The sequence below is a fragment of the Pollachius pollachius genome, assembly GCF_949987615.1.
Source record: "Pollachius pollachius genome assembly, chromosome: 12".
NCBI classification, from domain to species: Eukaryota; Metazoa; Chordata; class Actinopteri; order Gadiformes; family Gadidae; genus Pollachius; species Pollachius pollachius.
The window spans coordinates 16,625,026-16,647,041 of record NC_136945.1 but is presented as its reverse complement, the minus strand read 5'-3'; the positions used below and the strand labels follow the sequence as shown (position 1 = coordinate 16,647,041).

The 22,016-nt window shown below is 50.6% G+C and overlaps 1 protein-coding gene across 1 annotated transcript in view; it reads right to left on the bottom strand.

Annotated features, from left to right (window-relative positions):
- The window catches only part of celsr2 (cadherin, EGF LAG seven-pass G-type receptor 2), a gene marked incomplete at its 5' end in the record, with an annotated part of 57,234 nt that overhangs the window by 5,237 nt on the left and 29,981 nt on the right, over window positions 1–22,016 (bottom strand). The window contains 23 exon segments of the mRNA XM_079747670.1: window positions 296–376; window positions 831–943; window positions 1,181–1,355; window positions 2,140–2,340; window positions 2,837–2,960; window positions 3,515–3,682; window positions 4,101–4,470; window positions 5,210–5,393; window positions 5,922–6,131; window positions 6,476–6,570; window positions 6,696–6,797; window positions 7,512–7,695; window positions 8,460–8,575; window positions 8,992–9,138; window positions 9,580–9,736; window positions 9,959–10,072; window positions 10,487–10,666; window positions 11,981–12,150; window positions 14,170–14,295; window positions 14,586–14,749; window positions 15,155–15,312; window positions 20,322–20,410; window positions 20,541–20,656. Coding sequence (XP_079603796.1) covers window positions 296–376; window positions 831–943; window positions 1,181–1,355; window positions 2,140–2,340; window positions 2,837–2,960; window positions 3,515–3,682; window positions 4,101–4,470; window positions 5,210–5,393; window positions 5,922–6,131; window positions 6,476–6,570; window positions 6,696–6,797; window positions 7,512–7,695; window positions 8,460–8,575; window positions 8,992–9,138; window positions 9,580–9,736; window positions 9,959–10,072; window positions 10,487–10,666; window positions 11,981–12,150; window positions 14,170–14,295; window positions 14,586–14,749; window positions 15,155–15,312; window positions 20,322–20,410; window positions 20,541–20,656 — 3,544 coding nt within the window.

Sequence of the window (22,016 nt, the reverse complement as noted above, 5' to 3'; positions counted from 1 at the left end):
GTATCATAAACAATAAACTATGGACGGTTGGTTTGTAAAGCTCTGGGTGTAGGGACACCATCAACAGATCGCATGAGAGCAAGAGATCAATAAACCAACTCCACGCTAGCCTGGAGTTAATTCCTTCTCACAACACCTTCCTTTATGTGTAGCTTGAGCTCCTAGCTGCATATAGTTCATCTGAGAAGAGTGTGCGAGCAACATCATCCCTACCATTCCATAGCTAAAACATGTAAAATAATCCAGTTATATACTGGATGTTATCATATGGTCATGTGTGTTAGGGCACTCACACAGGGGGGTCCTTCTTGTCGAAGCCATGTCTTCTCAGGGTGCAGGAGGCCCTGGAGGCCAGAATGTAGAGGAAGACGTTCATCTGAGGACACAACAGCACAGAGTCAGACCCCGCAGGATAGGACTGTCTGGACCGGAGTGATGGGCAACAGCAGAATACATTAAGGAATAGAGTCGAGACAGTCCTCCAACAATACTGCGAGACTGGGTCAATGTGTGTGGGAAGAGAAAAGAGATAGGAATGAAATATAGAAAGGGAGAATATAAGAAAGAAAGAAAGAAAGAAAGAAAGAAAGAAAGAAAGAAAGAAAGTTATAGAAAATTGGTAAAATAAGAAAATATAGAGAGATGATGGAAAGTGAATGCATACGTGTGGATTGATTATGTGAGTTTAACACATTTGATCATTTGAGTTTTACATTTGCGACATAAATGGTAGTTGGCCCTATATGTCAGGGTATGTAAACGCTGTCACACGGCGAAGGACACTGGAGTGCATAGTGTGCCGAGGGGGCTGACGGCGGCTGGGTGCGTACCCCCACCACCATGGCTATGGGCCCGGCGAAGCTCCAGATGAGGGTGTCGTACACGGAGAGCCAGCAGTAGTCAGGGTTACCGTAGCCTTCTGGGTCCAGTCCCACTGCCAGGCCTTCAACCCCAGCCAGAAACACACACACACACACACAATAGCGTCAGACACTCTGCCAGTAAACAACAAACCCACCGGGCAGCGGCAATTTATTATCAACTAAAAACAGGATGAATGAGGTTCTAAAAACACAATCTTGGTTTCTCTTTCTTTTTTTACATTTTGTTTTATTTTTAATTTACGTTTATGCAAGACATATATTGTGCATTTTTCGTCCTCCCCGTCGCCGTGTCTGACCTGTGATGAAGGCGGGCACTCCCCAGCCAATCAGGTAGTAGAAGCGCATGGGGCCGTAGTTGATGTCGCGCAGCTCGCTGAGCATGCGGTAGGCGTGCAGGCCCTCCAGGAAGAGCCAGGAGAAGGTGCACAGGTAGAAGAAGTGCAGCAGGATGGCGATGCCCGTGCAGGTGAACTGGGGGAAGAGGGAAACACACTTAGGGACCTGGGTGTTCGTCGGTCACCAAAGCTAAGGAGGTACCGAAAACTAGGCGGGAGGGTACAAGATACGCTGAAATATAAAAAGAAAATGAGGCTTTATGATAAACAAAAAACAACTGAGACTGTTTAGTTTGTTTACAGAACTAACTCAGATAAACTAGAATTATAAAGAAAATAGCTTTATTTTTCGTCTTGGTAAAACGTTCTTCTTTTTCATCTGTCTCAATTGAATACTCCTGACACAATACTTTTTCTGCCATGAAAACGTGAATGAAAACTAAACTAAAATTGAAATCCAAAACAAAATAAAAACAAAAAGGTGACGCAAAATTCATAACCTTGAATTTGACCTTGCTTCATAGTCATGGAAAGAAGACATTAATAAGGGATTAGCTCTACAGTGTTCTCAGTCTCCAGTGGACAGGAAGTATTTTGGATAAAAGCATTGCTAAATTTACTTTTATGTCAACGTAAGGCAAATGTTTCCATCTATACGGTACCACTTACCAAGTAATTACAGATCTTATCGGAAGATAATAAGTACGACGATAATTATATATTCCTTGAACGATCTGTACTCTCACTTTAATTGATCGGTTAAACTGCTTCCATTTCCTTAATAGCGATGTTCCCGTCCACATCCGATCGATCGGCCAGGGGAACACGATAAACACAGTGGGCGAACGGGCGAGGTACAACAGACGAGGGAGGAGCCAGGAGGAGGAAGAGGAACAGGAGGCAGAGGGCCGATGGATTACCGGGTTGTCTGCCTGGTTGATGCCCAGGATGAAGATGAGCTCGGAGAGGAAGAGGGCGGTGGCTCCGTTGTTGATGATGCTGGTGCGGTTGCACTGCATGGCCCTCAGGCAGAGGAAGAAGAGGGTGGTGAGGAAGAGGAAGCCCAGCGTCACGCCCACCGTGCTCCACGTCACCAGCTTCAGCGGGAGGATCTCGCCGTTCTGAGCGGGGAACACAACCATGGAGGGTCAGGAGAACACGTTGTTTACAATTCATTCAAATGAGTATATTGGATCCCATTTATATTAAGCAGGGAATTGTCTGTGTGTGGCTTATTTGTGTGTGTGGTTTATTTGCTTATGTGCGTTTGTGAGTTTAGTGAGATGCTCAAACGTCTTCTTGTTCCCCGAAAAGCAACACCAAGCGTGTGGTGCGACGCCAGTTGATTGGGTCCTCCGTGTGTGTGCGTGCACACTAACACACACACACACACACACACACACACACACACAGGCGTGCGTGTGTCACTGTGTGTGTGTGTATGTGTATATATGTGTGCATGTCTATGCATTTGTGTGTGTGTGTCTCTGCGCTCGTGTGTGTCTCTGCGCTCGTGTGTGTCTCTGCGCTCGTGTGTGTGTGTGTGTGTGGGTGTGTGTGTGTGTGTGTGTGTGTGCTTGTGTGCGTGCGTGCGTGCGTGCGTGCGTGTGTCCTCACCTCTCTCCTGGAGATGTCCATGAGCACAGCAAAGCTGGTCATGTGGTAGCACTGACAGCTGATGTGCGTGTGGTTCCTGAACACCACCTCGCAGCCCTTGGCCGACCAACCTCCCCTCCCAGCCCTGTCACGGCCAGGGACAGAGAGCAGGACAGTGTTAGAAAGTCCTCCACATGCTATGTCTAACAGGGCAGCCTGTCATGTGGTGGTTGGTCATGACGCGTCAAGGCAACGCTCTCCGTTGACTTTGTATCGGACTGGAGGATGCACAGCCTGGAACAAAGGATCACGGGAAGGCTTGCGCTGATGCAATCGGGTGATGCCCCGTAATGAGGTCGGGCAAGCTTTGGTTAACTTATTAGAAACATTGAAGACTAGGGTTTTATTGATTAGAAAACCACCAATTCCATCAGCACCCAAATCTTAAACAGCAGCACCAAGAACTTGCAGTGTGTTTGAGTGTTCACTCCCAGAATGGTGTGGTTTCAGTGTGTGAGTGTGTTTACTCGCAGTACGGTGTGGTTTCAAAAGGGGTGTGTGTGTGTGTGGTGTGTGTGTGTGTGTGTGTGTGTGTGTGTGTGTGTGTGTGTGTGTGTGTGTGTGTGTGTGTGTGTGTGTGTGTGTGTGTGTGTGTGTGTGTGTGTGTGTGTGTGTGTGTGTGTGTGCGCGCTCCCTCACAGTATGGTGTGGTTCCAGAAGACGCAGATGGGCTTGGAGCGCTCCTCGGTGGTGACCAGGCGGAACTGCACTGTGATGGGCTTGTCCAGCGCGTGCTGCAGCAGCTCGTCGTTGTCGTGCACCGTGATGCTCACCACCGGGGTGTTGATGACCGGCCGCTTGGGCACCCTGGGGTGGGGGGGGAGGGATAGAAAGGTTAGAAAGAGTTATAGGAAAGAAAGACTTGTCAAAGGATAGAGAGACAGAAATTATTATTATATAGTCTATATAATAGACAATACCATTCTAGTCTATTACAAACATAATTGAGCACAACGATTATAATTGCCGTGCTCAACGGCTTACAACTGTACGATTATAATTGCAAGAAAGGAAGCAATCAAGAAAAAAGAAGACATCAAGCAAGCAAGAAAGGAAGACTTCAAATCATAGCAAAGAAACAAACAAACCAACCCAGCTGAGTCTTCCTCTAGCTTAATCCAATCACAGCTCACACTACAGATGAGGTCAGAGCAGGTCAAACCACGGGCATTATCCCTCACGTTCCTCCTCTGGATCCTCCTCTTGATCTAGAGGATGAACCTACCGCAGGCTCCTCTTGTCGGGGTCGTAGCTCTGGGGCAGCAGCGCCGCCAGGCTGTGGAAGATGATGATGCTGGCCACCGCGTCCTGCTGGCCCTCTGCTGGGTGCCTCCTCTTCCTGGACGCCGTGGGCGCCGCCGCCGCCTCGGTGGTGGCGGCGGCGGAACCGCTGTGGTTCCTGGACGATGTGGACTCAGGGAAGACCTCCAGCTGCCGGTGGCCGCGCGTCTCCAGGGGGGCGGCGGGCTCGAACACCGTGTCCGGGAGCGTGACGGCCGTCTCTTGGTCGTCGGGCCGCGGCCCGCGGAGCGACTGGTAGCGGGGCAGCTTGGCGCCGGCGAAGTTCATCTTCTTCAGGCGGTCCACGGAGATGACTGGGGGGGGGGGGGGGGGAGGTCAGTGGCAGCGGGCATGCAAACACAACGCTGACCTACCCGTCAGCATAATTGATCGACAGGAGTTTCTCTCTAAATGGCAGACCGCTCATCTGCATGGCTGATGAGCGGCTCTGCCCTGTTGACAACACACACACACACACACACACGCACACGCACACGCACGCACACACACGCACACACACACACACTTGCTGTCGCCCATCCGGTGAATACGAATTCTGTCTGCCTGGGGTAATCAATGTGGGCTTCATACGTCTATAACAAGAGAGTGAACTGAGACGTGTTCCTTCTCATGGTTCATCCCCTCTGGGGCTAGGGCGACTGCCTCGCTTTCTGTTTAACAAGGTAATCGTGGTTAAGGGTTATAGTGTTGCCCTTTGGGCCTGTGAATCCATTTGACACTTTAACTTGGATTAAGAGCTATGTAAATGGCGGGCCTGATTGAGTCAACAACCAATCACTCCATCAAAAAAGGGACTGCGTCGGAGGGTAGTAGTTGTGTTGATTGGGTCCACAACCAATCAGGGTCCCTCAAAAGACACAGCCTCTGAGGGTTGTACTCATTTCAAGTACTAGTTGTGCTAATACCGGTCATGTAGACATCGTTGGCCGGACACTCTGACCCACCCCGCCCATCCAAGGCGTGCTCAGACGTCCTCATAAAACATTCGAAAGAAACAAAACAAAAGAAGAGAAGAGTAGGAGCGCGGCCCACCGATGTGCGGTGTGACGATGGTGAAGGGGCTGAGGTAGGTCTTCCTCATGTTCTGCGCCAGCGTGTTGGCGTACTCCTCGAAGCGCCGCAGCAGCGCCGCCGTGCCGCGCTCCGCGTGCTGGATCAGCTCCCAGTGGGCGCGCGTGTCCGGGGCCAGGATGGCGCTGCCCACGCGCACCAGGTTCTGATTGGGGGGGGGGGGGGGGGGGGGGGTTAGGTTTACACGGTCAGATGGAGGAGGTGAGTGGAGGCGGTGTCGTGCAGAGGATGGGTTCAGCGTGCGCCCACGCCACGCCACGGAGACTATTTATAACACAAGGGGGGGGGGGGAGGGGGGAGCAGCTGGGTGGTCCGACTGAGACAGCACGGTGGGTGGGAGGACTGGATCGGTTCTCTGTGTTTGAACGTCAACGTTTGTGGTGGCAGCTAGGGCTGTAATGGTGTGTCAATAATAATTAATAAGCGTAATTAATAATATCCTTCTAACTAATAGAACAATAATTAATTGATCATAAACACATTCAGTCGCAGCAGTAGGTGGTGGCTTCCTTTAAGGGGAAGTGGATGCAGATCACTGATTGACCCAGCAGTGTGGATCTTTCTTGTAAATAGGAATAATCAGAGTCAGAGATAATAACCGCGTTGATCACAGCTACGTGGTGAACGCACACCCACACCAAGGAGAGAGAGAGAGGTTGGTGGGGGGGGGTACCTCGGTGAAGTGCACGTCCTTGGTGGCGGTGAGGTTGAAGCCCTGCTGGCTGCTCTCGTGCTGCAGCAGGCCCTGGGTCAGCAGGTAGGCCACGCGCACGTCGCTGCCGTAGTACTTGGTGGTGTGTGCCGTGGCGTTGGCCAGCTGGGCGGCCGTGCGCTTGGCGTGCTCCGAGTCCAGGGCCGAGGCGTTGCGGGACAGCCTCTCCGACTGGAGCAGGAAGCGGGGGGGCACGGTGAACCGACATCCCTCCAGAGGAGCCGCAACGGAAAATACTCTAGTAGTAACTACTGTCATACTATATTATTCTCATCAACACTACTATTACTACTTATTATCATCAACAATCAGCATCAACACTACTACTGCTACTACTACTTCTACTACTTAATTATTATAATAATCTATTTATATTCATGCCTGAATGCATGCAATTATTCATGTATTTCTTAACTTAATATTATTTCATCATGTATTTATTTATATATGTAGTTGGTAGTCCTTCCCAACAAGTTCTGCTCTCAAACAGCCAGGTGCATTGTGGGAGTACGCACCAGTCCCTTGAGCTTGGAGAAGCTGATGGAGGTGCAGTTGAACAGGTTGGGGGGCAGCCATCCCTTGTGTTCGTCACAGTGGCGAATGGCCGTACCTGTGGGGAACCGAGGGGAGAGAGACAGTGAAACAGAGGAACGTGTGAGGGCTGGATGGACAGGACCTCGAGGCGGACTCACTGCAGGCCCACTAATGGTATGTAGATTGTTCAGCACTGCTCACCCAGAGATCCCTTGGGACAGGAGACAGCCGCGGGGAGACCAAACTTGGTCCTTGGCCACCAGATCCCAGCCTGGATGGCCTGAGGACAGCTGTCATAGATGACTGGAGAGAGATAGAGACGGCAGGGGAGAGCGGGCAGGAGACACCGAGAGGGAGAGGGAGAACGAGCAGGAGATACCGAGAGGGAGAGAGGGAGAGAGGGGGAGAGCGAGAGACAGAGTGAGAGCGAGAAGGAGGCACAGAGAGAGCGAGGACAGGAGACACATAAAGCGCGCGAGAGAGAGCAAGAGCGAGATAGAGAGAGAGAAGGAAACGGAGAGACAGAGCAAGAGAGACAGAGAAGATGATGATTCATTGATGAGTCAGAACGAGACCTGCTTGTCTAACGTGGCGGACACTGACCTCATGTTCTCTGTGAGTTATATTTTATGTCCATTACCTCAGGCGCATTCTCAGTTACAAAGCACAACATGATATCTTGACTTCCATACCTCGACCGAGCCAGGTTATGTTTATAGCCAGAGACTAGAGAGTTATGTGTACAATTACGGGTTTTCGAGTAGCAAGCTCTGTGTGTGTGTGTGTGTGTGTGTGTGTGTGTGTGTGTGTGTGTGTGTGTGTGTGTGTGTGTGTGTGTGTGTGTGTGTTTGTGCGTCCGTATGTCTCCGTACGGCGTGTGTGCGTGTGAGTGCGTGCATGTGTCTCTGTGTCCGTGTGTGTCTGTGTGTGTGTGTGTGTGTGTGTGTCTGTGTGCGTATGTCCATCTGTGTGTGTGCGAGTCTCTCTGTGTGTCTGCCTGTGTGTGCGTCTGTTTACCCTCGCAGCCGTTGGGCGACACCTCGGCGAAGGGGTTGTCACACCGGTCACACTGGCGCCCGATGACGCCGGGCTTGCACTGACACTGGCCGCTCTCCCGGTCACACGCCCGGGAGAAGGAGCCAATGGGGTAGCAGTCGCACAGCAGGCACGACTCACTGCCCTCGGGCCGGTAGTGGTTGTCCTGGAGACGGGGCACAGACTGAGGGTGAGTGCCGTTTCACACACCGCTGGAGCATTCTGGGTAGCCTCATCTGAACGAGCATATTGTTTTTATAGTATATACACTGCATGATGTTATTATTGGCCTTATTTTATTGTAATAATTGTCCTGTGCTTTTGGTTGCTGACATTCACATTACTCACCTGGAATTAATAAAGGCACATCTTAACTCTTAACTCAAATCATAAGCTAGTGGGGTGTGTGTGGATGAGGGCTGGTTTAAGCAGCCTCACCTGGCCCGAGTCAGACTAGATTAGACTCTGGGGCTGGGTGAGGCTGCACAGCTGTTGTGCATTGAGGAGACAATATGCACAGGTTCAACCAGCCATCCACCCCCACCCCCATCGCCACACACACACACACACACACGCACGCACGCACGCACACACACACACACACACACACACAGACACACACACACACACACACACACGTTAAAGCTGGGCTTTGGGGAAAAGCAATCCTAGTGGATAAGGGGGATAAGAAATCCCAATCCCAGTGCTGAATCACAGCCCGACACAATTATACACATTCTTCAGGGCCTTGAATAAAGACACTAACATTTCCCAGCATCCTGGGAACTCCGACAGGAAGACCTGGCCCTCCGCCAAACCAGAGAAAAGTCTGAGGCCTGCTTTGGACGCTCTTCCCTTCTAATTGGCTGATGCCCCCGAGTGGTCATTGGTGATTGGACGGCGTCCCAGATCGCCCATGAGAGGCGGTACCTTGCAACGGCACTCCCCGCTGGTTTTGTTGCAGTCCGAGTCGAAGCCCTTGTCCGTCAGACAGCTACAGGGGCCGCAGGTCTTGTGGCCCCACCAGCCTCGGGGACACGGCAGGTCTGTCCTGCTCACACGGGGAACACACGGTCAGCTTTGGGGGTTGCATTGAACAGTGTTTTGAATTCAATAAGTTGCACTTATGTTAACCAACGTCTCACGGGGGCATCGTCAGTCAACAGTGACAGGGCAACAGGATGTGGGGGGGGGTGGGTATAGTGCAGACGTAAGCTAAAAGGCACCGGGTTCGATTCCCAGTGGCTCTGCATTGTAATAACTGCATGCATCCTAGCCAACCCCGACCGGTTCCTTAATGACATGCGTCTGGATCCACTGTGAATGGCTCGGGATTAACATGAGTGAATAGAACAGGAGCGCACCAACGGCCTGGAACACGACCACAACAACAACAACAACCAGGGGAACACAAAGGGCACTCCGGGAGGCACGGCATGAAGGGGCATAAGGAATGCTGCACTCAACTTCTTCTCACAGTACTCTCCGAAGTAATGACTGGGGCAGTCACAGGAGTAGCCCCGGGACGAGCCGGGCTTCCGGGCACAGGATGACTCGTGTTCACAAGGGTTCAGCGCACACGCTTCTGTACAGGCGCTGCCATAGTAACCTGCGAGAGAGAGAGAGAGAGAGAGAGGAAAACAGGGTCAATGACGCGACTTGTTTTTCCCTGTCTGGTGTCAGCGGGGGGCCAGCGGCGGTAAACATGATGGGTCTGCGGTTCGGTCTTGGGGGCGAACCTCCTGACGCGAGTCACAGCTCGGTTAGTCTCAATGGGAGACAATCTGAACTGTACTTTGTTTATTCATTATTGAGAATTGTTATTATTAATAAACAAGAGGATGTTTGTTTAGTAAGTAGAACCATAGACTGCACAAAATGCGTCAATTTCAAGTCATACATAGTTTTGCACATTCAACCTTAGAGTGTACAAAACTCTAATTTCGAGTAGGAATACGACCGGTAATGTACAGATCAGAATGAACCCTGACGCGTCTCCTGAGCTTCTGCTGGTACTGGGATGAGTGGGCAGAGTGGGACGCGGACCCACCGGGGCTGCAGGTGCAGGAGTAGCTGTCCCAGTCGTCGCTGCAGTAGCTGTGGGCGGGGCAGGGGCTGGAGCCGCAGGGGTCCGGCACGCTGCAGCCCTGCTCCACCTTCAGCTTCCTGGCCTGGGCCAGACGCAGACCCTCCCCTACCCTCAGACCCTGGGGGGGGGGGAGAGAGAGGGAGGAGAGAGAGAGAGAGAGAGACACAGAGGAGACAGATGGAGATGGAGAGAGAGACAGAGAGACAGAGAATGACAGAGGAGACAGATGGAGAGAGAGACAGTGACAGAGATTTAGACTCACAGTCAAACCTGAACACAACCAGTGGAGGAATCACAGTGCAGAAGCCGTGCATCACGGTGTCAGGGCAGCGATGCTCACCTGGAGGCAGCCGCGGTAGCCGTGCTGTACGGTGCCGTCCGTCTGCAGCAGCCCTCCCACGGTCACCGCCTTCAGCTTGGACCCCCGCAGACCCCCGTCCACCTCCATGCTGGCCTGGAGACGGGGCCACAGGTTACATCACACACACACATCCTTTTTTCGTTGTATAATATTGTTCAATGCACAAGTAAACACAACCGTACACAAATGTAACAACTTCAGCGACTCTAAAACAAAAATAAAGAGAATAAAGTGAATACGTTCTCAACTTCTTCCTATCCCTTTTGAACATGAACTGTAGTATGTGAGTTATGCACTTATTGCTTAGGATCCTGAGGATCCCATTTGTTTGTTTTTCTTTTATTTCTTGCTCATTATTTTGTTCGTACTGTTTTGACCGTTAGGTTTGTTGGACATGTTCCAAAACATTTCCATCTTCAGTGGGACATCAAACCAAACGGCTACGGCGGTTGGACCACCCGGTGCCGTCCCGTCCACCAGGGGAGGGGGTTCTGCAGCAGCACCCACCAGGTAGAGGCCGTGGTCCAGGGACAGCACCGCCCGGTGGTGGCTGGGGGCCCCGGGGAGGCTGCTGAAGTCCAGCTGCAGGTGGTGCCAAGCTCCGTCGTTCACAAGCACCTCCTCCACCCGGGACAGGGTGGAGTCCTCGCCGCGGTGCAGCCCCATCACCACACTGCCCCCACGCAGCTGCACGGGGGGGGGGGGGGGGGGGGGGGGGGGGGGGGAGAGAGGAGGAGAAGGTTGGTGGTTGTGGTGTCTGGTTGGCATGACAGAACATTCCCAGTACATGAAGCCCTATAGTTCGTCTGTTAAAGGTGACATATTATGCCGCCAGGTGCGGGTGTGATTAGCCGTTAAAAGCTGTTTTGAAAATCTGCCGCTTCTGACATCACAAGTGGGGTACCGGCCTACCCACTGGACTGGAGCAAACGCTGCTCATCAATCCGCCATACATCTATGTGGACACTTGTGATGTCAGAAGAGGCCGATTTTCCGAACAGCTTGTAATGGTTAATCACACTCACACCTGGTGGTATAATGGTTGACTCTGGCGTCGGTGTGTCAATGTGTGTATTAACCGATGTAAGTCGCTTTGGATAAAAGCGTCTGCCAAATGCGCTAATTGTAATTGTATAATATATCACCTTTAAGAACTCCAAAGTGTATTTGAAATCAGTGTGGGGCATGATCGAAATTGGGAAGAAGACCACGAGTGGTACACAGAAACAAAGTGCCGGCCGGAAATTAAACAAGATCACGTGAGAGCGAGAACACACACACACAGCCAACAGGTGGAGCCTCAGGCCAAATGTTGGCCGTGGTTTGGCTCAGCGGTGCGTTCAGCAAAGGTTATCCCCACCAGGCTCGTGTGAGAGGGACCGGTCTGCAGGGAATGTGTTCCAACAACCCTCACATACAACATAAATGTATGTCAGTAGAAGATGGTGTGTACATTTGTCAGTTTGCAGTTTGTTCATTATACACACGTACAGAAAGACACACACACATGTAATGTTGGCCATACTCTTCGCTGTGGGATTAAATAATGCATAGAGTTGGCCTTGAGCAGAATGAGACCGTATAGGCATTTCTGAAAGCGTATGTGTGCCTATAGTATGTGTGTGTGGGCGTGTGCGCCTCTAGTATGTATGTGTGTGTGTGCCTATAGTATATGTGTTTGCCTATAGTATGTGTGTCTGTGTGCCTATAGTGTGTGTGTGTGTGTGTGTGTGTGTGTGTGTGTGTGTGTGTGTGTGTGTGTGTGTGTGTGTGTGTGTGTGTGTGTGTGTGTGCCCCTATAGTATGTGTGTGTCTATAATATGTGTGTGTGTGTGTGTGTGCCTATATTATGTTTCTGTGTGTGTGTGGGCCTATCGTATGTTTCTGTGTTTGCGCGTCTATGGTATGTGCTTGTGTGTGCGTGTCTATAGTATGTGCTTGTGTGTGCGTGTCTACAGGATGTGCGCGTGTGCGTGGATGCGTGTGTGCGTCTGTGGTCACCTGCAGGGTGAGGTTGTGCTGCTGCCCGGCCGAGAGGTGCAGCAGGGTGGCACTGGGCTGCCGCGTGCGCAGCATGAACTCCACGTGCGACGGCACCGCCACCGCCGCCGCCGCCAGGTGACTCCACTGCAACAGGCTGTTGCCTAGGAAACGCTGCGGGTTGGCCATCACTACGACAGGGGAAGGAAATGGGAGGACAGAGATGATTAAATACTGGGGGGGAGAGATAGGGAGTTGGGAGGCAGGGGGAGAGGGAGGTGATGGAGAGAGAGGGAGGAGAGGGGGGAGAGAGGAAGGTGAGGAGGGAGAGAGAGGAGTGGAGGCGAGAGAAAAAGATTTGGGAGAGAGGGAGAGGGTGAGAGGTGGGTGAGCGAGAGGGTGAAGGGGGGAGAGCGAGAGGAGGGAGAAAAATGAAAGTGGGGGAGGGAGAGAGGGAGATGGGAGTGAGGAGAAGGGAGGTGGGGGGAGAGACAGGTGGGAAGTACAGGGAGGTAGGGGGAGAGAGAGAGAGGGAGGTGGGGGAGAGAGAGAGAGAGAGAGATAGAGGTGGGGAAAGAGTGAGATGTAAGGGGGAGACAGAGCGAGAGATATGCATATGGGATACAGCAGCAGTGGCGAGATGCAGATTAATTAAGACTGAGTGAGCAATCAGGAGCTGGTTGGTATGCCCCAGCAGGTGTCAGAGACGGAGGCACCATGGCTCCTTCCCCGTGCCTTATGCTCACCCCAGCAGCGTGTCACTCATGGCAGCCAGCCAACCCCTAGCTGGCACCCCCAGAGACCAACCATCAAAAGTCTCAAGACACAGAAAGAAAAACTTTGGAGGAACCCGAAACTTCTCCGGAAAGGTCAGGCTAATTACCAACTGACCCTCCCCTGCCTGACACGATGTTAACGTGTTTTTTCTTCAGCGTTCAGATGTGCATGCGTGGGTAAGGCAGCCGCAGCCGCATATTTCTATACTTGGTATGCAGGCTGAGCCGCCGAACAGACGAGTCAAGAGATAAAAGGAGCGCGGCTGTGCACTCGCTGGGGTGTTACTGTGTCTGCGTGTTCAGAGACGCACTTCAGCCCCTATCCACAACGACGGGGAGAGTCTGAGCGGTGCATCAGCCTGACATGACGGTTTATTTACCGCAAAGTCTGGGGATGCGATTGTGTGATGCCCACACCACGGTTGTAGACAGGAAGGACAGATTTAGTCCAGGGAAGAACAGAAGGGATGGAAATACCTTCGTGAGATTCAGACACGGCAGCTATTTGAAGTTAATTGTGGCAGGCTAGACGCTGGATTAGCATGCAACAGGCTGACACATATAAACATTTGTGTTAAACATAAGCGCGTGTAACCAATGCAAACGTGTTTGTTTTTAATTGTCTTCAGATAGACACATCCTCTGTATGGCTGTGATGACTCACTAATGAGTGTGTTTTTATATAATACATTCGTGTTATCAAGGCCCATTAAACTACATTTCACTGGTGATACGAGGTGGAACAATATGTCTTCCTGCTGCGCCACTGCGCTGCCTGTGTTTGCCGTTGTTGACATGTAACTGTTCTTCTAAAGTGGGTCTATTCTACCCTCTCCATTCGCTGGCTTCCTTCCTCCACATTCCATTTCCCCTTCAACTGAACGTTTCACACACATCCCCTTCAGCTGTCATCTTTGGCTCCCATCCCTGGAAGTAGCAGTCTCGCTACGCTCATGATATGCCTCATCTTTTAGCCGTCTCTCCTTTATGAAGAAGAGGCATGTGGAATCGAGTGGCATCTAGCGAAACGGACACGGCGGAAAATGTAATATAATATTCATAAGTATGTTTTAATTAGTGTATAATCCCATGAAATGAAGAATTGCTGTGCAAGTGTGGGCTTCTTTATTCTATTCTGATTGTATCACGTTCCAGTCATTGTGAGACAATCATTCCGGCAAATTCTCTTACGTTGTGTAGATTTTTTTTTATAAATAAAGTAAAAAAATGAATAAATATAAAGTATTCCTTATGAGAGAAGGCTAATTGTACTGGAATCCCGACGTAGAAAAGATAGCGTCACAGTTTTAAATGTGTCTCACAGTTTTAAATCCACCATCAGGCTGCATTAACACAAGGGGTCCTTCCTCCTCATGTTAAGCAACTCGTACGTTGATGTTCCCGTGCCTTGATCGCCCGGACCCCCCTTCTTACCTCTCTCGCACTTGGGCCCTCCGTACCCCAGGGGGCAGTGGCAGCTGAAGGACCCCCACAGGTTGACGCAGGTCGCTCCGTTCTGACAGGGACTGTTGTTGCAGAAGTGTCGCTTGGCCGAGCACCCTGGGGGGGGGGGGGGGGGGGGGGGGGGGAAGAGACTCTGTTAGCTCAGTGTGGTCTGATTATTCAGACGGGGATAAACTATTCATACCAGGTAATGTTATCATCCTCCCCATCGCCCGCCCCCTGCAGTGCAAAGCATAATACAGATGCCTCTCCTGTCTGCGTCAAAAGATCCACCTTCTGCTAACCTTGTAACGGTATGGAGGCCCTTCAGATAACAAGGCTCCTATTATAAATACATGAGTGTTGTGACTGCGCGCACTCTGAGCCGTAGCGTCCTGGTGGCTCACCGGGTAAGGTGCCGTTGTTGGCGATGAAGCCCGCCATGTCGACGTGGCGCTCGTCGATGCGGAGATCCTTGATGCAGCCCACAAACTGCCGGTTCTGGACGGGGAAGTCTTCGGGCAGTTTGGGAACGCCCCCCAGCAACAGGGGCCCCGTGAGGTCCAGGGACCTGAGAGTGGACACAGGACGGTTAGGTTAGGAACGTAAGATACGACTGGGGATACGTGTTCCACCCGATCAGAAGGAGAGTGAGCCACAATGGGGAGACACGCGGTCATGAAAGATTCATCACACAGACAGAAACCTGTGCAATCAGTGGTTCAGTGTTTGCACACCAAGCGAGGAGTAAACCGTCAAATTAAGTTAAGATTCAGAGTGTAGTCGAGTTAATACCCTAGAGAGAGAGGGTGAACTTCACTTCAAAACACGACTCGCACTGCATCTCCTAATGAGGGGATGTTTGGTGAGGAATGGGAAATAATCCGGGGAAAATCACTAGGGCGAAAAGTGTGAAATATAAAAGATATGCAAAACATGTAAACCCTTTTACTTTTTCACACCACAACTGACTTACTTCTTGGAACCCGATTGGCTGCCCTGGGCGGCACAGGTGTAGTTTCCGATCATGTGACCAAATCTCATGGCCACGGAGGTGTCGCAGTTGTCCACCGTCACCACGACAACCTTTTGGTCGGAGGGTCCCTGGGGAAGGCCGGCCTGGTTAAGGACGGGCTGAGGAGAGACACATGAAGGCCTTAACGATGGTTCAACCCGGCCTGAATCTGTTCCATTTGGCCATCTCCCTTTGGGCAGCCTTATACCAAGAACACAAACCTAAGCAAAATTATGACAATGTTAAGAAAATTAAAAACAATAAATTATGAAAATGATGAGAACATCGATACACACCACGTTTATGTGGTGTTAAATGTGGTGTGGTGATATTTTTTCTGATTACCTGATTAATCATGAACCACCGCTACTGCCCCACCAACAATAACAACAACAACAACATCAACAACTGGTTCATGACAACCTAGCTATCCCAATACATTCGCCAACCACTTGATCAAGTGGGGTTATGGAAAGTGCAAGTGCTTGTGATGTTGTGGAAGTGAAGATGTTCCGGTGCAGGCCTGAGCGATCGTAGTTTGAAAGGCATTGATCCGAAAAAATGGCCATTAAGGGGCACAATCTATAGACATGGTGTGTGTGAATTACAATGATTCCCTGTATATAGGCCCATTTTGCATCCGACCCGATAACGGATGGAAAACACGAAATGCAAATGAAGCAAAGTGGGGATAGACAAAGTGGTAAGAAGACAACCTCATATGGTGGCATTCAATTGAGAATAATCAAAGTAATCAACTGTTGAACTGACTTAAAAATATCTATTTGTGACAAAGAACTATTTTCGGTTTTGTCAGCCTCTATAAAAATAGGATTCAAAAAGACCTAGCAGCAGCAGCACAGTTGTCTCTCGGTACCACCTCGTCATCTTTTCATGTGTTCCCGTCAGAGCGCTGCTGAAACCATTAGCCTGATCACCTCTGAAACGGCAGCAGTGCTCTCACTGAAGCACCACAATGGCATTCCACTGACATCTATATATCACCCTTTAGTTCCTCCCATTCACTGCGTCCTCTTAAAAAAACTGAAAACCACAACTGCTTGACCACACAACAAGGGGCACACAACCAATCAAACACACACACGCCCACACTCGCACACACACACCGAGAGAGCGATAGAGAGACAAAGAGAGAGAGTGAGAGATAGAGACAGATAAAGAGGGAGAGAAAGAGTGGGAAAGGGAGAAATTGCACACAACCGAGGGAGAAGATAACGACAGAGACGGCGAGAGAAAAATGGTGAGAGGGAGAACCATAGAAAGAGAGAGCCATAGGGAGAAAGGGAGAAGCACAGAGAGAGAGAGGGAGAACCACACGGAGAACCACAGGGAGAGAGAGGGAGAGAGGGAGAACCATGGGAGAGGGGGAGCTCGTCCTCTTGCAGGACAGTGGTCTTGCCGAACAACTTTCATTGTCTGGGAAATCAATGGCGGTAGCAACAAAAGAAGGAGGGGCTTGTCAGGGGACGGGGGGGGCGGAGGGAGGGGTTCGGAATAATGATCCCGTCAATAAGAGGTCACGACCCCCTTTGAGGCAGACTGGTTCGGCCGAGGTCACGCAGGGATCACATTAACCCTATAAGTAGAGGCTCAGCCCGGAGTCACGGTCCGCTGACACCGGAGGAGACCGTCAGGCCTCACCGGGTCTGGGCCGTCCCGGGACGCTGCCTGGGGGTTGGGGGTGGGCTGCTCGGACCACCACGCAGCACGGCCTCAGAGACGCCCCGCACCCTGAGCTCACTGCTCGGAGAACGCACATCCTGTTGTTGTTGTTGTTCCGTCTAATTTAGTTCTTTTTTTGTGTTCAAAATAAAGAACACCCCCCGTGGCTGATTGCACCGTCCCTCAGAAGGATCTTGTTTCTTTGTTTTACCGCATGGCTGTGTCTGCACGGTTGCTTATATTCAGCTCAACCGAGAATAGACTGACAAAGAAGAAGAGAGGACGGTTTGAAATTCTTAGGCCACATTATTGTTTGGGAGTCTTTTAGCAGCCAGAGATGATGCCGTTGTGCTCTATTGTTTGTTCCCTCGTGTTGTTGCAAAAAGGTGTCAACAAATTTGCTGCCAATTTGCTCGGCTGACGAAGCTTGCAAGCCCCGCTGTGTGAAAAGGTTCCTGTTGGAATGGTGGTGCATGAAAGTCTGTGAAAGTCCACGGACACGCTCTTTTCCACGGTCCCCTGCTTCCAAAAGGGCAGGGCGCAGACTCAGATCCTCTGGCCCTTTCACTGACCTCTACTGTTGGCTCCCAGGGGCCCCCCCCAGCCATCGCAGAGATACATCCTCCATCCGTCACGGCGGTTGACGCCGCTATAATGAGTGTCTGCTAATGTCCGTCAGGCGATCTGTCTGCGGGACAAAGCCCGGCCCTGTCAGGGCTGATTGGAAGGCACATATTTATTCAGGCGCTAGACTAAATACGTTCTCAGCAGCGCGGCCTCAACAGGGGATTCTGGGAATATGAGTTCTGCCCGTCAGCCTGTCCGGGATAAGGGGGCGCTGGACGACGGTTCGGCAACGCAAATATGGGCCCCCGACATCGACCGTAGCGCCATGGAAACCGGCGAGACCCGCCACGATGCACGACGCAACGTCCCCCACTCCCCGATCCAACGCCATCGAGTCAATACTTCTGCTTTTTTTTTTTCTATGTTGGGCCCTCACTCCTTCTCTGCTCTCTGCTGTGCTCGCTCGCCCAAACAACAGAGAGAGAGAGGGGCCACAGTCCCCGGGGCCGCGTCATTCACTGCCCGCGGTCCCCAAAGGAGGCAGAGATGTGCCACAAAGGGGCCCCGGTCATTGCCATTCTCCACAGTCGCCCCACTGCCCTGAAAGGCAGATTTCAATCTAACATGCCTCAGACCCCCCCCCGCCCCCATAAAGACAGGGGCAGGCCAGAAAGGGCCACCGTGGGATACCTCAGAGGGGAGGAGTCCTCTCTCTACCTCAGCGCCTCACAGGAGCTGAGGCCCAGTGGGGGTGCAGCTCCTTGTGAGGCGCCCGAGGACAGGGGCCCGAGGACCAGAGGGAGATTAGCTCATTCACAGAACTTGACTATGCGGTACTCCAGGTAGGGCCATTGTACTCAAGAGAGCGTACCCAATGTCAAAAGTATTTACCAAAAAAGTGTGATCGAAAAAAAGTGAGGGAGTGTTGGTTGAAATGTATATATTGCGCACGCACGGCAGGGAGACGAATGCGTCCATGTTGTATCCTTAACCGTAACCGTTTACAGCGATGCAACACCGTTAAAAAACATAAAGAAAGGCATGTCCGAACACCAATGACAAGCGAGGCTCGGCACAAATGATCTGGGATCATTGAGACTCGGGGTCTTCTATCACTGTGATTAACGTTGCTATAATGTCCCTCTTGGAAGGCGCTGGACGGCTCCGGGTCCGAAAGGGCCCGCCGCGGGACAGGCTTCTGCTGGCTGGAATCTGACATGGCCGCGTTATCATCCACTCTGAATAGAATATCCACACCGGGGGGAGTTGCCTGGCAACATCTTTATGATGCAAAGTGACTTCCTCAATGGGGTAAAATGTAACATCCTGTGCGTGTCTCTGGGAGAGGGCAGTGGGAAACCACATAGAGCAGTGGGGGAGAAGGCAGTTAGAGAGAGAGAGAGAGAGAGAGAGAGAGAGAGAGAGAGAGAGAGAGAGAGAGAGAGAGAGAGAGAGAGACCCATCTTGTCTCAGAGAAAAAAAATGGCTGATTAAGGGGCATTTTGAAAAAGCAGGCCTTCTAGGAGGAAAAAAAAGAAGTACAAAACCGATAGTCATGCAGTCATGCGTGCCGCTTCTATGAATTGCACCACCATTAACCGTATTTCAAATACGCTACAAATAACACATTGAGTAAAGCCCATAATTGAGCGACTGCCTGCCGCCCTCCGCTGGCCGCCCTCCAATGAGGCGCGTCAGGGTGATTCATGGCCGTTTTTGCAGTGCGGCTGAAACAACGGCAATAAATAACTCCACACCTCCGTGTTATTAATGTCAGCTTCCCTGCATTATTACGTACCTACAAATGCCCCCGATAAGAGCAGTCACAGGACCGGGGGTGGGGGGAGATAAACAAGGTGAGACGCTACCCCTCCTACCTAGAACCCCCCTCTGCCATCAATCACGCGTGTGACCGAGTTTTCCTTCTGGGAAGTGTTGCCTGGCTGCCATTGCTTCTGCTCTGTCGTCATCTCGCACTCGGACAGCATCAGGAGGAGCCCGCTCCCGCTTTTACCCAGGGGCGCTTTAGTAACAGCCAGCCACGATGCTCGACTGATTGCTGGTAGCAGGGGATTATATGGAGGGAGTGTTGAATAGTGCAGGTGAGGCAGAATGGTTCCTCAGCCAAGGGAATTGTACACATGGCAATATCTGGTCCCGTGTGTGTGTGTGTGTGTGTGTGTGTGTGTGTGTGTGTGTGTGTGTGTGTGTGTGTGTGTGTGTGTGTCTACACTCTTTTGCAATGTCAAACAATGCAAGGTCAAAGGATCTCTCGTATTTGTCCTTCTCTAGCTAAATCGCAGTACATTCAACAATGCTTCTTGTCCGATAAAAGAGGCAAACCCTTGTGTCAGCATGGAGAAGGAAGTATTTTAGTTAAAACCACCCATTTGTTAGCCAGTGTTCCTAGTTAGATTTACATCTGCAGTCAGGACAAACCGAGAGAGATCTGGGTCGTCTTGGGTGTTCATCATTACACAAGGTTCCCTCGTGATTGGTTACGTGGTGCTCTGCCAATACCCTCGATGCTGAAATTCGATAAAGGTGCTAGGCCGCCCAACATTTACATAAAGCCCAAATAAACACTGGCGACTGTTTTACATTGAAGATGTTTGTTTTTGTATAGTAACCAGGGTGTTGGAAAAAACTGTTTAACCCATTTGTGCCGGCTGCTGCGCGGCGCAACATTGTATCTAGTAGATACAATGTTATCTACTAGATACAATGTCTAGTAGGTACAATGTAGTAGAAGTACACTTTAAACAGGGCATACAACTGGCAGGAGGGGGATAAATGCCCATCAATTAACCAGGGCACATTTTCATTCATTGTGCGCTTTTAATTGCGTTCTTGCGCTCTTATTTTGGTAACCTCGTACCTTGTTGTAGTAGTGGACTTGGACCGAATGCCACTGGCCGTCGCTGACTCCTCCCAGGACATACGGTGATACTGTAGTCTTGGTCTCCCCTAGGGCCGGATAACAAGAAGGTCAAAGATCACAGCCTGCTGTCCGTCCAAACATATGGATCCAGTGAGGAAGAAACCCACAGAGGAATGCCATCGATTGGGCTGCCTCATAATCACGTCTTTGTTTTACCTGCAGAGAAGGTCAGCTGGATCTGCTCATTGATGATTTCCATGGCGATGAAGTCATGCTTCTCGTTGAAGCGGCCGTTGTACAGCAGCAATCCATTAGGCTCTCTGGTGGCGAACCTGGAGAAGCAGACGAGAGCGGATCCCTTTAATCAGCCACACGGCCATGGAGACATTAGGTAATGAGGTGATGTTACAACAGGATTAGCAAACACACGCAGTGATTCGAGAAAGGCCAGGAATCAATCGCTGGATTCTGTACACCCAACTCATTTCTTGGAAAAAGGCAAGGCATGTGTTCGCCGCGGTAGACTAGGAACAACGTTGGCTTGTTTTAGCTGAACGAGGACGGCGTGTTGCAACTGCTGCTGTTGCTTAAGTCTGTTGATTCAGACCGCTAATCACAAAGCACTGGTTTCAATAGCTTTTACCTTGAAAGGATTACCCCCCAAACGGAGACTGAGCCTTCAACTATTTAGCCTCTGATCCTTCAGTCAAAACCTTAAAGCCACTCTGCTATTCCAGCAGAATACCCTGGGTAGATTTTTTTGAACACCCTCAGGGATCATAGAGCTAGTAGAAATCTTTTGAATAAAGTATGATAACATTTTTTAAATAATTTCATATCAATACGACTCCTGACTAAATGCCTCCTCTCCCAGAATCTAATTTAGATTAAATAAGTACAGTGGTCAGAACACTGCAATGTGGCATCACATTCCCAACTCACCCATTATGGTACAGTAATGGAGTGTGTCATTGGATTGACCGCAGAGGAATACCAGGGTAATATTCAACAATGTGGGGATGTTACACAGATCACTGGACAGATGATGGAGGACAAAGGGAGAGCCCGTGCCGACACAGCGAGGGACACCGCAACCCCACCTGCGTTATTTATCAGGGAAGACATGTCCAACCAGAAACCTCCTGACGAAAATAGACATGAGGGATCAGAAAGGATATGTATAGTGATGGGTGGGGAATAATAAGCAGACGGAGAGAGAGAGGTGGGGAGAGATAGAGAGAGAGAAGGAAAGAGAGAGTGGGGGGGAGAAAGAAAGTGGGTGAGGGGTGTGGAGGAGAGGGTGAAAAGTAGGGCAATGTCAAGGCAGCAGTGTTTCGAAGAGACACCACATCATGGGAAGATAAACTACAAAAAGCATCACAGTGTGATGGGCAACATCACACCTCCACCTAGAGAAATTAGTCTTCTGTAGAGCTGAATACTAGGACTTCTCAAAGAGGAAATAACATACAGCTGTATTCCTGGTTTACATATTGAGACATTTATTAGAATAGGCGATTATACCTGTTGGCTCCGGATCCACGTTTATCATAACTTCCATAAGAAATACATCACTGTTGTTTCAGTTAAAAGTATCACCTATGGCCATATTTCAATATTTATGATATTATGTGGTAAATATATGATATTATCTGAGGCAAAACAAGGTATCTGGCTCTATCCATGTAGTGG